The sequence below is a fragment of the Coregonus lavaretus genome (genome assembly GCF_964263955.1).
Source record: "Coregonus lavaretus genome assembly, chromosome: 27".
NCBI lineage: Eukaryota > Metazoa > Chordata > Actinopteri > Salmoniformes > Salmonidae > Coregonus > Coregonus lavaretus.
Window position 1 is genome coordinate 36638016 of NC_140014.1, and position 15264 is coordinate 36653279.

The 15264-nt window shown below is 47.9% G+C and overlaps 1 protein-coding gene across 1 annotated transcript in view; it reads right to left on the minus strand.

Moving 5' to 3' along the window:
• Positions 1–419: 419 nt before the first annotated feature.
• The window catches only part of LOC311102518 (cysteine-rich protein 2-like), a 34082-nt gene continuing 19237 nt past the window's right edge, over positions 420–15264 (minus strand). Inside the window, exons 2-8 of the mRNA XM_084143881.1 lie at positions 10460–10554; positions 4889–4946; positions 4500–4634; positions 3319–3387; positions 2959–3053; positions 2538–2595; positions 420–2269 (exon numbers count right to left, since the gene is read on the minus strand). Of these exons, the coding sequence (XP_084000007.1) occupies positions 2202–2269; positions 2538–2595; positions 2959–3053; positions 3319–3387; positions 4500–4634; positions 4889–4946; positions 10460–10554 (578 nt within the window). The 3' untranslated portion in view covers positions 420–2201. The remainder of the gene's footprint in view (positions 2270–2537; positions 2596–2958; positions 3054–3318; positions 3388–4499; positions 4635–4888; positions 4947–10459; positions 10555–15264) is intronic.

A 15264-nucleotide genomic window follows, 5' to 3' on the forward strand; every position in this document is an offset into this window, starting at 1 on the left:
GTTCTGAGTTTGTGTGACCTACCACTTCGCAGCTGTGCCGTTGCTGCTCCTAGACGTTTCCACTTCACAATAACAGCACTTACAGTTGACCGGGGCAGCTTTAGCAGGGCAGAAATCTGACAAACTGACTTGTTAGAAAAGTGGCATCCTATTGCAGTGCCACGTTGATAGTCACTGAGCTCTTCAGTAAGGCAATTTTACTGCCAATGTTTGTCTATGGAGATTGCATGGCTGTGCTCGATTTTATACACCTGTCAGCAACAGGTGTGGCTGAAATAGTCGAATCCACTAAATTGAAGGGGTGTCCACATACTTTTGGTGTATAGTGGGGTCCTGGGACACACACACAGGTCAAACCACAGGAGATCATATCAAAAGTATAGATAGAAAGTTTAATTAATGGATTCAAAAGACAGAAGCAACATGACTGAAGAAGTGCAGCCATTTTATTTTTTATTTTTCCTCTACAAACAGTGTTTTAAAGGCCTACTACACAAAACAGACCATAACTGATCATCATAATCAAAACATCGCAAAAACAGTCATACTATATATAATACTAATGCACATTCTAACAGAATGCTTTGTCTGCAGTGTGTCAATTACTCTGTGTGCGTCCAGAATCGCACCCTATTCCCTGTATAGTTTAATCCTTTTGACCAGGCCACTAAATAGGGAACAAGGTGCCATTTCAGACACACAGGGTTCTATAGAATACCTCCAACTATATTACTTCAGCTCATAGTAATCTCAGGGTGGAATACGTCCGGGTTTCTTACTACAGTAATACTTCGACCATATAAAATTGTACAGCTTTTGGATGGTCTATATTCTACGAGTTTGTTTAGTCACTGTTGCCTCACCTTCTTTCCTTCCTTCATATGTCCCATAGGGGTAGCCGTAGTACAATGCAATTTCCTTATGCAATTTTACTGGTATATTCTTATTCTTAACCAATCAATAAATACATCCTGTGTATTTGGCTGTCAATTAAACCAATTTAAAAGGATTTCCATGCCTGGACTCCATACAGTACCGTACATACACAATTTACCCTGCCAAACCAGTAACAGGACCCTCAGAATAGCCTGGGTCCAGATGTGTTTGTTCTGTATAGCATACTCCTATGGTATCCATTGGAAATACAGGAATCTGGAACCAGGCTACCCTCAAAAACCCACCACCCTAAAATACCATATTTTAACATCATCCAGACTCTTTCTGAAACCTAAACCCCACAGAGAGACTTTTTTTTAGATCATCCATTTGATCAGGAATGTAGTTGGGCGTCCAAAACGGTATACATCTGGGTCTTTAAATCCCTGCTGTTAAGATGAATGGATGAAGTAGTGCTCCTGTCCTAAATCAGCACCATCTGCACCTGCAGACAGATTACTCCCTCTCTCCCAGGTGTGCTAGGCCAGGGGTAGGGATCTGTCAGCATGTTACCGTGACAACGCAGCACCTTCCTTTAAACGCCATGTATCACTACTCTGAGGAAAGCCTAAAATGAGTTACGTTTACAGACAGGGATTATTTTTAAACTTTTCACATGGTCTCTAAACTCCCCCTCAACGGATGTATGCTGAACTGTCCCGTTAAGGGTACTTAAAATGAAAGGGAAATAAAATATGTTTTATTGCAATTCTTAAAGTAAAAGTTAACATGGGGTTGTAATACGTATATATCCACACTCGTAAATATACATAAACATGACAATCTGATCATGAGCTCATAAAAGTGAAGAATGGGCTTCTTGGCCCTTATGTTTTAGTGGGGAGAGAGAATGGCATTCACATTCAGTAATGTGGTGCTTTGGTTTTCACTATGGACCCACTCAGGGTTAAATTGTTTTCAATAAATATAATTTGTACAAAATTAAGTGTAAATAAAATATAATTTAATTCTGAAGTGTCTGGAAGCATCAATCTTATCCTGGAGGCAGTCTATATTAGAAGGCTGCTGTGCTAGGAGGCTGAAGTGGGCGTAGCCAGATGGTACAGGTTTGGGGTCAGGGGTTAAAGGGGAGGAAATAGAGGCTAGTGGCAGGGTCTCAGGTCTCTGGGCTGCTTATAGAAGGAGCTATAGAGGCTAACTTAGTGATAATAACACTGTGTTGGATTGTGGTAGTAGTATTGGAGAGGTCAGGTTGGTCTCGGAGGCTGGGGACTGGACGGGACAGACAATCAGACCGCAGCAGCTCAGGGCTGGGTCTCTGTACTGACATCCTTCTCGTAGATGTAGCTGCCTACACCACCAGTGTTCACCCCTGGAGAGACAAGAACACCACAGACATACAGGTGTCCAGGCAGCGTCACATGCTGAAAATGTATCGCAGTATAACTAAACATTTATTTTCAGTTGGTGGTTTTGAAACAGCCTAAGTTGCATCACTTTTGTGTCGGAAGAGCAATACGAGTAGGTTCTTTAAAAAGCTATTGTACACCGCATAGACTACTGTTACAGTATAGCTAATACTTATGTGAGACAACAGCACCACCTGGTGGTTGAATAAAGAAGACAAGCGAAGCGCCTACCTTTGGGTCCAAAGAGACAAGCATAGCATGGCTTGTGGCAGTATGGCTGGCCATCATGCTGTAAAAAAAAAAAAAAACACACATGAAAACGTCATCATGCCATGTATTCATTGTTAACATCCACATTAGAATGCTTTTATCCCATTCAGGTGCATTCAAGAAGACCTGCCTGAACAAGGTGTTGTGTACATTCCCTAATTTTGATATTAATAATGAGTAGTTATTTACGATGCAAGATGATTTGTAGATCAGTGATTCTGTGCTATCAGGGCCTTGTTCAGGCCGACTCCCTTGAACACTGTGATTGTCTTTTTATAGCTGGCCCCTTCCTGTTTAAATGCCCTTCCTCTTTCACCCTCCTCCTCATCCCTTTTCCCTCCATCACCTCCCCTCCTTCCATCCATCTCTCTATCTCTCCTACCTCTGCATGGCTGCCGGCGGCCAGGGTCTTGCTGCACCTCTCACAGCGGAGACAGGGCCGATGCCAGTCCTTCCCCAGGGACGTCACCTTCTCAGCTGTCAAACACACACACACACACACACACACACACACACACACACACACACACACACACACACACACACACACACACACACACACACACACACAGCTTAGAAATGAGATGCATTCATCTCAGGGTTGCTCCAGCAGGTGCCTCGGATATGTTTCAAATTTAATTCAAAGGAATGACACACAGGAGCACCCGATACCATGGCAACTGCACGACAGATAATTCTCACCCTTGTAGTGTGATAGATACTTAATATAATGGCTACTTACCAAAGTAGACCTTCTTGTTGCACCTGGGACACAGGTTGGCCTCACCGGAGAAGGTGGTGATGCTGGAAGCTGCACACACACACAAAGTAGTATGGCCTCTGGCCTGCAACTGTGCAAAAACCCAGGGTGAACAGCTAAAGAAACTACCCTGTGACCGTCCCTGGTGTTAGCCTGGTGTTAGCCTTTACCCCTGGAGTGAGCCTGGCCTGTATAGTAGGGCTCTAATCACAGGAAGACAACAAGGGTCTGCTACTCCTTTAGGGTCAGGCTGTTAGCCTGGTGTTAGCCTGGTGCTAGCCTGGTGTTAGCCTGGTGCTAGCCTGGTGTTAGCCTGGTGCTAGCCTGGTGTTAGCCTGGTGCTAGCCTGGTGTTAGCCTGGTGCTAGCCTGGTGTTAGCCTGGTGCTAGCCTGGTGTTAGCCTGGTGCTAGCCTGGTGTGAGCCGGGTCTGTATAGTAGGGCCTGTATAGTAGGGCCTGTATAGTAGGGCCTGTATAGTAGGGCCTGTATAGTAGGGCCTGTATAGTAGGGCCTGTATAGTAGGGCCTGTATAGTAGGGCCTGTATAGTAGGGTCTGTATAGTAGGGCCTGTATAGTAGGGCCTGTATAGTAGGGTCTGTATAGTAGGGCCTGTATAGTAGGGCCTGTATAGTAGGGCCTGTATAGTAGGGCCTGTATAGTAGGGTCTGTATAGTAGGGCCTGTATAGTAGGGCCTGTATAGTAGGGTCTGTATAGTAGGGCCTGTATAGTAGGGCCTGTATAGTAGGGCCTGTATAGTAGGGCCTGTATAGTAGGGCCTGTATAGTAGGGTCTGTATAGTAGGGCCTGTATAGTAGGGTCTGTATAGTAGGGTCTGTATAGTAGGGCCTGTATAGTAGGGCCTGTATAGTAGGGCCTGTATAGTAGGGCCTGTATAGTAGGGTCTGTATAGTAGGGCCTGTATAGTAGGGCCTGTATAGTAGGGCATGTATAGTAGGGCCTGTATAGTAGGGCCTGTATAGTAGGGCCTGTATAGTAGGGCTTGAGTCAGCAGGAAGACAACACAGTCTGCTACTCCTTTCTAACAAAGTCAGCTCCTTCGGAAGATACTTCCACTATTTCACAGCTTTTCCCACGTCATCACTTACACAAGTGGACACGTAAACATGCATGCGCGAAAGAACGCGCACACGTAGCATGTACCTTTAACAGGAGGCCTGGGTGCGAACACCTTCTTCTCCTCAGCAGGTTTGGGGGGGGCATCCACGTCAGTAGGGGCTGGGCTATTGTTGATGGGGGCTTCATAAACATAGGACCCTGCTCCTCCGATGTTCACACCTACAGAGGTCAGAGGTTAGGTTCAGCCCAGAGCCATATCTATATAGATACCATAATATACATGTTTTTTCATATAACATATTACAAACATTTAACAATCATAACATATGGCTGTGGTTCAGCCCATCTGCATACTACACAACAGTGTGTTTCGAAACAGTACAATCAAACTGGAGGTTATCAGGAAGTCAGTTTGAAGTTCTTCAGATACTTTTAACCACTGGGCTTTGGACAGACGTACAAGTGTACTGCACCTTTTGGTCCGAAGAGGGCAGCATAGCATGGTTTGTGGCAGAACGGCTTCCCATCGTGCTGTTGAGGGAACAAAGAGAAGGAGAATGACAGACAGTGAGTAAATAACAATTGTAAACTAGGCGGTTCCAGCCCTGAATGCTGATTGGCTGAAAGCCGAGGTATATCAGACCGTATACCACAGGTATGACAAAACATTTATTTTTACTGCTCTAATTACGTTGGTAACCAGTTTATAATAACAATAAGGCACCTCGGGGGTTTGTGGTATATGGACAATATACCACGGCTAAGGGCTGTGTCCAGGCACTCCGCGTTGCGTCATGCTTAAGAACAGCCCTTAGATGTGGTATATTGGCCATATACCACACCCCCTCGGGCCTTATTGCTTAAGTCTAAAACACAAGACTAACAATCATAGCTTGGCAATTTCTGTTTTCTAGCCACTCATGCATTTTGGGAAAAAAAGGTTATTGGATTGTGTGTGTGTGAGAGAGAGAGAGAGAGAGAGAGAGAGAGAGAGAGAGAGAGAGAGAGAGAGAGAGAGAGAGAGAGAGAGAGAGAGAGAGAGAGAGAGAGAGAGAGAGAGAGAGAGAGAGAGAGAGAGAGAGAGAGAGAGAGAGAGAGAGAGAGAGAGAGAGAGAGAGATAAAAACACGACAGCCTCCTGAGAAAGGGAGAAAGAAAGGGAGTCTGGCTTGATCCCCACTATCCATTCTACCATGTCTGTGTGTTGTATCTACACTGCGGTTGTAACCAGGAGACCAGTACTGTTGATTTATCAAACGCCTCACATCAGGGTCCTGTTCAGGAGATGGGAATGGTTTTGAAACCTACTGAAAATTACCCAGGATAAGGGTTGGAAAATTCTGGTAACTTACCCAAAACTCCCAGGTTTTCCAGAAAATGCAGGATTTTCCTGTTTATTCCCTCATGTTTCCAGGAATTTTCCAACCGGGATTTTTATCAATGCTGGGTATTTTGGGAAAGCTACAGTTTTTTTTTGCAACCCTATCCAGGATCAAATAAAAATCAAATCACTTTTCATTGGTCATATATTTTGAAGATATTATAGCACGTGCAGCGAAAATGCTTGTAAAAATGCAAGTTTTCAGAAGTCGTCACACTTCTCCTGGCGTCAGTGACCCAAGGACTTCTGTGGGAACATCTCTTCCTGGAGATTGCCACGGCGAAGGTGTGGCTCTCTTCCGTGAGATACAAATATACAGCCATCCATCCAGACAATGCCATATTGAATCAACACGCCAGGCTGGCATCAGCAAGTCGCTACACGCTTCTTCATCACTGGCCTTCATCATCACTCATATTTGTTCTCTCTATTTTTCGACTACATCATCATCTCCATCCTCCTCATCTCCATCCTCATCCTCATCTCCATCCCCATCTCCATCCTCCTCTCCATCCTCCTCTCCAGCCCCATCTCCATCCTCCTCTCCATCCTCCTTTCCATCTCATCCTCATCTCCATCTCATCCTCATCTCCATCCTCATCCTCATCTCCATCCTCCTCTCCATCCTCATCTCATCTCCATCCTCATCTCATCTCTATCCTCCTCTCCATCCTCATCTCCATCCTCATCTCATCTCCATCCTCATCTCCATCCTCATCTCAACTCCATCCTCATCTCATCTCTATCCTCCTCTCCATCCTCATCTCAACTCCATCCTCATCTCATCTCTATCCTCCTCTCCATCCTCATCTCATCTCCATCCTCATCTCATCTCATCTCCATCCTCATCTCATCTCCATCCTCATCTCATCTCTATCCTCCTTTTCATCCTCATCTCAACTCCATCCTCATCTCATCTCTATCCTCCTCTCCATCCTCATCTCATCTCTATCCTCCTCTCATCCTCATCTCATCTCCATCCTCATCTCATCTCTATCCTCATCTCCATCCTCATCTCATCTCCATCCTCATCTCATCTCCATCCTCATCTCATCTCTATCCTCATCTCCATCCTCATCTCATCTACATCCTCATCTCATCTCCATCCTCATCTCTATCCTCCTCTCCATCCTCATCTCATCTATATCCTCCTCTCCATCCTCATCTCATCTCCATCCTCATCTCCATCCTCATCTACATCCTCATCGAGTTAAACAAATATCTTTCCTGGCAAAAAAAACCCTCTATTGCAGACATGAGACGCAGATGTCCAGCACTTCGACCAGAAATTCGACCTTCCTGAACTGGATCCCTTGTTCGCACCCCCTGAGGCAACTCCACTGATCCCAGTGTTTGCGTACGTGTATGAGCCTTGTAAGATGACAGAGATCCCAGGCAGTCTCAGGCTTAGAGATGGCTCTGTCAGAACCCTGTGTCCCTCTCTAATGCATGCTGGGCCGACGGTGGTCATGTAATAGTAGTCAGTGGTCAAATCAAACAGTCACGTAACAGACTGGACAGGCAGCCAGGGCCTGGGACAGATACCAGACCATCGTCCAGAAGAGAAGAGGAGACGTCCAAGTAAGTAGAACCTTGTCCAGAATAGCCACGGAACAGTGGTGATATAAATACAGAGTAGCCTAGGTCAGCCAGCCAGCCAGTCAGCCAGCCAGCCAGTCAGCCAGCCAGCCAGCCAGCCAGCCAGCCAGCCAGTCAGCCAGCCAGCCAGCCAGTCAGCCAGCCAGCCAGCCAGCCAGCCAGCCAACCAGCCAGGGAGCAGGAGGATCATCAGGATCTAGACCAGAGAGCAGACATGCAGTCCTAATTCATCTTTCCTCCACGCCTCCATTTCTCACCTCGAAGGTTCGAGGGGAGGGACCTTGGATATTCTCCTCCAATACAGTTGAGGAGGAGGCGAGGAGAGAGGATGTAAGAGGGATTTCCTCACAGGAGATATGTGCTTTACTGGCCTAGGAGTGGGATCTCCTCACAGCAGATATCACACTGGCTACATTCCTAGTGCTTTACTGGGCCTAGGATCTCCTCACAGCAGATATCACACTGGCTACATTCCTAGTGCTTTACTGGGCCTGGGATCTCCTCACAGCAGATATCACACTGGCTACATTCCTAGTGCTTTACTGGGCCTGGGATCTCCTCACAGCGGATATCACATTGGCTACATTCCTAGTGCTTTACTGGGCCTGGGATCTCCTCACAGCGGATATCACACTGGCTACATTCCTAGTGCTTTACTGGGCCTGGGATCTCCTCACAGCGGATATCACACTGGCTACATTCCTAGTGCTTTACTGGGCCTGGGATCTCCTCACAGCGGATATCACACTGGCTACATTCCTAGTGCTTTACTGGGCCTGGGATCTCCTCACAGCGGATATCACATTGGCTACATTCCTAGTGCTTTACTGGGCCTGGGATCTCCTCACAGCGGATATCACACTGGCTACATTCCTAGTGCTTTACTGGGCCTGGGATCTCCTCACAGCGGATATCACACTGGCTACATTCCTAGTGCTTTACTGGGCCTGGGATCTCCTCACAGCAGATATCACACTGGCTACATTCCTAGTGCTTTACTGGGCCTAGGAGTGGGATCTCCTCACAGCAGATATCACACTGGCTACATTCCTAGTGGCTTTACTGGGCCTGGGATCTCCTCACAGCAGATATCACACCTGGCTACATTCCTAGTGCTTTACTGGGCCTGGGATCTCCTCACAGCGGATATCACACTGGCTACATTCCTAGTGCTTTACTGGGCCTGGGATCTCCTCACAGCGGATATCACACTGGCTACATTCCTAGTGCTTTACTGGGCCTGGGATCTCCTCACAGCGGATATCACACTGGCTACATTCCTAGTGCTTTACTGGGCCTGGGATCTCCTCACAGCGGATATCACACTGGCTACATTCCTAGTGCTTTACTGGGCCTGGGATCTCCTCACAGCAGATATCACACTGGCTACATTCCTAGTGCTTTACTGGGCCTGGGATCTCCTCACAGCGGATATCACACTGGCTACATTCCTAGTCGTCTTATAGTGTTATAGTACACTAATATACCACCCCCCTGGTCCCAGATGTGTTTGTGCTGTATTAGAGTTGGTTATAGCCTGGTCCCAGATGTGTTTGTGCTGTATAGGAGTTGGTTATAGCCTGGTCCCAGATGTGTTTGTGCTGTATAGGAGTTGGTTATAGCCTGGTCCCAGATGTGTTTGTGCTGTATAGGAGTTGGTTATAGCCTGGTCCCAGATGTGTTTGTGCTGTATTGGAGTTGGTTACAGCCTGGTCCCAGATGTGTTTGTGCTGTATTGGAGTTGGTTATAGCCTGGTCCCAGATGTGTTTGTGCTGTATTGGAGTTGGTTATAGCCTGGTCCCAGATGTGTTTGTGCTGTATAGGAGTTGGTTATAGCCTGATCCCAGATGTGTTTGTGCTGTATTGGAGTTGGTTATAGCCTGGTCTCAGATGTGTTTGTGCTGTATTGGAGTTGGTTATAGCCTGGTTCCAGATCTGTTTGTGCTGTATAGGAGTTGGTTATAGCCTGGTCCCAGATGTGTTTGTGCTTTATTGGAGTTGGTTATACAGCACAAACCGATCTGGGACCAGGCTAATCTACTACTGGGGTCTGGAGGGAAATTGTGGCGAGGACAGAGAGATGACATTTAACATGTATGATGTAATCATTTATAGAGATGAAACAACCCAGGCCAGGTCTGCATCTAGTATCTACTGATGACTGTCTGAGGTCTGGTCTGGGGGGAAATTGCTTTTCGGATTTTGCTGCAGAATTCCCATTCTTCCTTACTTCCTGTTCTTTTCTGATCCAGGCCCAGGGACAGTGCTGTTTCACACAGCAGGGGATGTCCACTATAACACACAGACATGGTGGAAATAGAATGGTTGGCTGCTAGGCCATGAAAAAGCCTGTTCTGATCCAGGAAGCAGTGCAGTTTCACAGTAACAGCATGTGTGGAGGAGATATGAGAGAGGACTGGAGGGGATATATTGTATATTCACTATAAAACACAAATATAAAATAGAATGGCTGTCTTACAGAGTTAAATAGAACAGTTTTACAATATATTATACTTGTATTTCTATGGGCTGGCTTGCTAGGTCATAAAGTGACTAGACAAACAGCTAACCTTCAGCAAGGACATAGGCCGCACATCTACAGTGTACAGTGATAGTAATGTTTCAGTGTCATTCTGAGAGCTGTTGATCCATCTGGATGTGTGTGTGTGTGTGTGTCAAATAGTCAATACAAAACTGAGGCCTGCATTGGATTTTACCATTACGCTATACCACGTGGATCTACAGATGTTGGATCTTAATTTGATCCCCCTGATGCAGGAAAAGTTTCCTGCAATACAGGACATTTAAAACTTGAAGTTTGTAATTTCCACTTTGAAATTGCAGACTTCATTTTCCATTACAAAATATGTATCAACCCCTTCAAATATGTCCATGAATTATAATCCACATAATAATTCCCATTTCCTGTTGCTGCCGGATTATTTTCCTGCTGTAACAAACTGGCTCAAATTAAGATCCTACATCTGTATAGGGACTGATCCTACATGTGTGAACCTACAGACCTACAGACCCACAGAAGTTGATGTCATTGTTCATCACTCACCTCAGCATGTCCTCCTGCGTTCAGGGTTTTGTTACAGCGGCCACACTTCAGACAGAATTTATGCCAGTCCTTCCCCAGTGATGACACCTTCTCAGCTAGAGTGAAAGAAAGAAAGAAAGAAAGAAAGAAAGAAAGAAAGAAAGAAAGAAAGAAAGAAAGAAAGAAAGAAAGAAAGAAAGAAAGAAAGAAAGAAAGAAAGAAAGAAAGAAAGAAAGAAAGAAAGAAAGAAAGAAAGAAAGAAAGAAAGAAAGAAAGAAAGAAAGAAAGAAAGAAAGAAAGAAAGAGAGTATTAGAGAAAACAGAGAAAACATTAGAGAAAACATTTGAATAAAGCAGCATTTCCTCCTTTCATTGAAATCCAACAACTTCACTTCCTTTTCTCAGTCTTCTTAAGAGGTCTTTATATACATCTTATATACACCCATTGTAACTGTCACTCCTTTACAGTAGATCACACTGTAGTTAGTATAATGATTTTCTGTGTGCTCCACTGTTTCCTATTTGGTAGCCTATTAGGCAATTAGAGAAGTGGGTATTATGATCCTGAGCGTGCTTGTAGTGCACCATATACTGTAGGATGCTGCTGTGAGGTCATCAGGCAGGGTACAGCTGGACAGCAGGGTCTCAACAGCAGCTAACTCAAATCCCTTAATATCTCTCTCCCCCTATCCCCCTTCTCCTCCTCCCTCTGTCCGACCCCAACTCCGTTCCCATCCCCTTTTACCACCAGTCTCTCTTCCAGATCAGTCCAGACGCATCGCCAGACAAGAGTTGTCCTAATTGTCCTAATTATACCCTTTCCAATTTTACAACCCTCTCTCCCTCCCTCTCCCTCTCTCTCTCTCTCTCTCTCTCTCTCTCCCTCCCCTCCAGACAATGGTCCAGAGGAGGTCTGCAGGACCAGCTAACCTCCCTACAGGAAACACCTTCTCTTACAATGGCAAGGCACAATCAGCCGGAAGTTAGGCCAGACCCCGCTTCCTACACCTCCCTCATCCCCCTCCTCCCTCATCTCCTTCCCTCTCTTCTCCCTCCTCCTCTCCTTTCCTCCTCTCCTTCCCTCTCTTCTCCCTCCTCCTCTCCTTCCCTCTCTTCCCTCTCTTCTCCCTCCTCCTCTCCTTCCCTCTCTTCTCCCTCCTCCTCTCCTTTCCCCCTCTCTTCTCCCTCCACTCTCATCTCCCTCGGCTCCTTCCCTCTCTTCTCCCTCCTCCTCTCCTTCCCTCTCTTCTCCCTCCTCCTCCCTCCTCTCCTTCCCTCTCTTCTCCCTCCGCTCCTTCCCTCTCTTCTCCCTCCTCCTCTCCTTCCCTCTCTTCTCCCTCCTCCTCCCTCCTCTCCTTCCCTCTCTTCTCCCTCCTCTCCTTCCCTCTCTTCTCCCTCCTCCTCTCCTTTCCTCCTCTCCTTCCCTATCTTCTCCCTCCTCCTCTCCCTCCCTCTCTTCTCCCTCCACTCTCATCTCCCTCGGCTCCTTCCCTCTCTTCTCCCTCCTCCTCTCCTTCCCTCTCTTCTCCCTCCTCCTCCCTCCTCTCCTTCCCTCTCTTCTCCCTCCTCTCCTTCCCTCTCTTCTCCCTCCTCCTCTCCTTTCCTCCTCTCCTTCCCTATCTTCTCCCTCCTCCTCTCCTTCCCTCTCTTCTCCCTCCTCCTCTCCTTTCCCCCTCTCTTCCCCCTCCTTCCCTCTCTTCTCTCTCCTCCTCTCCTTCCCTCTCTTCTCCCTCCTCCTCTCCTCCCCTCTCCCCCCTCCTCTCCTCCCCTCTCCTTCCCTCTCTTCTCCCTCCTCATCTCCTTTCCTCCTCTCCTTCCCTCTCTTCTCCCTCCTCCTCTCCTTCCCTCCTTCCCTCCTCCTCTCCTTTCCCCCTCTCTTCCCCCTCCTTCCCTCTCTTCTCTCTCCTCCTCTCCTTCCCTCTCTTCTCCCTCCTCCTCTCCTTCCCTCTCTTCTCCCTCCTCATCTCCTCCCCTCTCTTCTCCCCCTCCTCTCCTCCCCTCTCCTTCCCTCTCTTCTCCCTCCTCATCTCCTTCCCTCTCTTCCCTCTCTTCTCCCTCCTCCTCTCCTTCCCTCTCTTCCCTCTCCTTCCCTCTCTTCTCCCTTTTCCTCTCCCTCCCTCTCTTCTCCCTCCACTCTCATCTCCCTCGGCTCCTTCCCTCTCTTCTCCCTCCTCCTCTCCTTCCCTCTCTTCTCCCTCCTCCTCCCTCCTCTCCTTCCCTCTCTTCTCCCTCCACTCCTTCCCTCTCTTCTCCCTCCTCCTCTCCTTCCCTCTCTTCTCCCTCCTCCTCCCTCCTCTCCTTCCCTCTCTTCTCCCTCCTCTCCTTCCCTCTCTTCTCCCTCTTCCTCTCCTTTCCTCCTCTCCTTCCCTCTCTTCTCCCTCCTCCTCTCCTTCCCTCTCTTCTCCCTCCTCCTCTCCTTTCCCCCTCTCTTCCCTCTCCTTCCCTCTCTTCCCTCTCCTCCTCCCCTCTCTTCTCCCTCCTCCTCTACTTCCCTCTCTTCCCTCTCCTTCCCTCTCTTCTCCCTCCTCCTCTCCTTTCCCCCTCTCTTCCCTCTCCTCCACAAACAGAACTGCACAGTGACAGTAGAACACAGCTCCAGCGTAATCTAACCAAATCGGGCGGCAGGTAGCTTAGTGGTTAAGAGCGTTGTGCCAGTAACCGAAAGGTCGCTGGTTCTAATCCCCGAGCCGACTAGGTGAAAAATCTGTCGATGTGCCCTTAAGCAAGGCACTTAACCCTAATTGCTCCTGTAAGTCGCTCTGGATAAGAGCGTCTGCTAAATGACTAAAATGTAAATGTAAATCACAGAATAGCCTAGATCAATGATTTCTTACCAAATGGGAGTGATTACAGACAATGTAGGCCTATGAGTAGGATGGGACAGAAGGCTATGCCAGCCAACACTGTATCATTGTGTGAGGGATAGGTTAGCTAGATGATAAACAGGCCAGCTAAGAGATGTATGAGTGAGATGGGACGGGAGGCTATGCCAGCCAGCCAGCCAGTCCTCTGTCATTGTCTGATGGATAGGTGATAAAGAGGCCAGTTAAAACAGCTCTTCCGTTTAAAGGGTTGCTGTTATTGTTAGAGGAGAGACGTGGTGAGAGGAGTGTCTGGGTTATGAGTGTGTGAGATACAGTGTGTGTGTTTTAGTAGAAGAGGAAGATGCCCAGCTGTCTATCCCCTGGCTGTCCTCCAAACAACCACTTCCCCTATACGATACCACACACACACACACACACACACACACACACACACACACACACACACTAGGAATGGGCATTTGGACATTATTTCACTATTCGAATAATATCATGATATTTTTTCAGATATCCGGATAAAACAAAATTAAATAAACATCTCTTCAATCTCTTGACCAATCAGAATGACGCAAATGCACATGGCAGCGGACAGGCTGCTTTTCTCTGTAGTTTTTCGCTAAAAGCAACAGTGAAAGAGAAGTCCGATTTTCGCCATGATAGAACTGATTCTGTTACAAAAATACTTTCTGGTGAGTGTTTTGCATTGATCTGTGTCAGGTCTTGTGGACACTCCATTAGGTGCCCCCCGGTAATTGCTAGTTAAAGTGGGGCAAATAGCATACCGATGTCAGGGCAGCCTGGAGGGATATGTGTGCAGCATAGCTCAACGCACGGTTCTAAAAACTACATTCAAAAGTTTGTTTTATTAAATTAAGTATTTCAAATGTCATGGTATATCCTTGTAGGTGTCACGCCCTGGCTCTGGGACTCTGTTATGTTGAGCCAGGGTGTGTAGCTTCTATGTATTTGTGTTCTAGGTTCGTTATCTAGCTCATGTGTTTCTATGTTGGCCGGGGTGGTTCTCAATCAGAGGCAACGAGTGTCAGCTGTTGCTTGTTGTCTCTGATTGGGAACCATACTTAGGCAGCCTGTTTTCCACAGTGTTTTGTGGGATCTTGTTCCGTGTATGGTTTGTGTCTGTTACCTAGGACTTCACGTATCGTTTTGTTGTTTTGTTTCGTGTGGTGAATCAAATAAAAGTATGTTCACTCATCACGCTGCGCATTGGTCCACTTCCTCCAACGATCGTGACAGAAGATCCCACCATAACTGGACCAAGCAGCGTGTCCAGGAGCCAACGCCAGAGGTGAATCTAGCGGATATCCACCTCGACTGGGTCAAGCAGCGTGTCCAGGAGCCAACGCCAGAGAGGACTCTAATGGATATCAACCTCCACTGGGTCAAGCCGCGTGAGGAGGAGAGAGGTTGGACTTGGGAGCAGAGGCTGGAGAGTCTGGCGAGAGCCATGGAGGCCATAGCCACGGGGGAGAGACGAACCCAATACATTTTTAGGGGGGGCTCACACCGTGGACGACGGGACTGCTGGAGGCAGATAAGGGGCGAGTTAGTGGACGAGGAGAGAAGGCCACCGGGTTACGGGAGCCATTGGCGAGTAGAGGGAAGGAAAATGTAGAGGCACGGCGAGAGGTACTGAGGTGTGTTGCCAGTCCGGTCCGGCCCGTTCCTGATCCCCGGGTAAGGCCAGTGGTGTGTGTTCCCAGTGCGGTCCGGCCTGTTCCTGTCCCTCGCACCAAGCCTGTGATGCGCGTCGCCAGCCCGGCCCGGCCTGTTCCTGCTCCCCGCACCAAGCCAATGGTGCGCGTCGCCAGCCCGGCCCGGCCTGTTCCTGCTCCCTGCACCAAGCCAATGGTGCGCGTCGCCAGCCCGGCCCGGCCTGTTCCTGCTCCCCGCACCAAGCCTGTAGTGCACTTCGTCAGCCCGGTTCGGCCCGTCCCTACTCCCCGCACCAAGCCTGTGGTGTGCGTCGTCAGCCCGGTCCGGCCC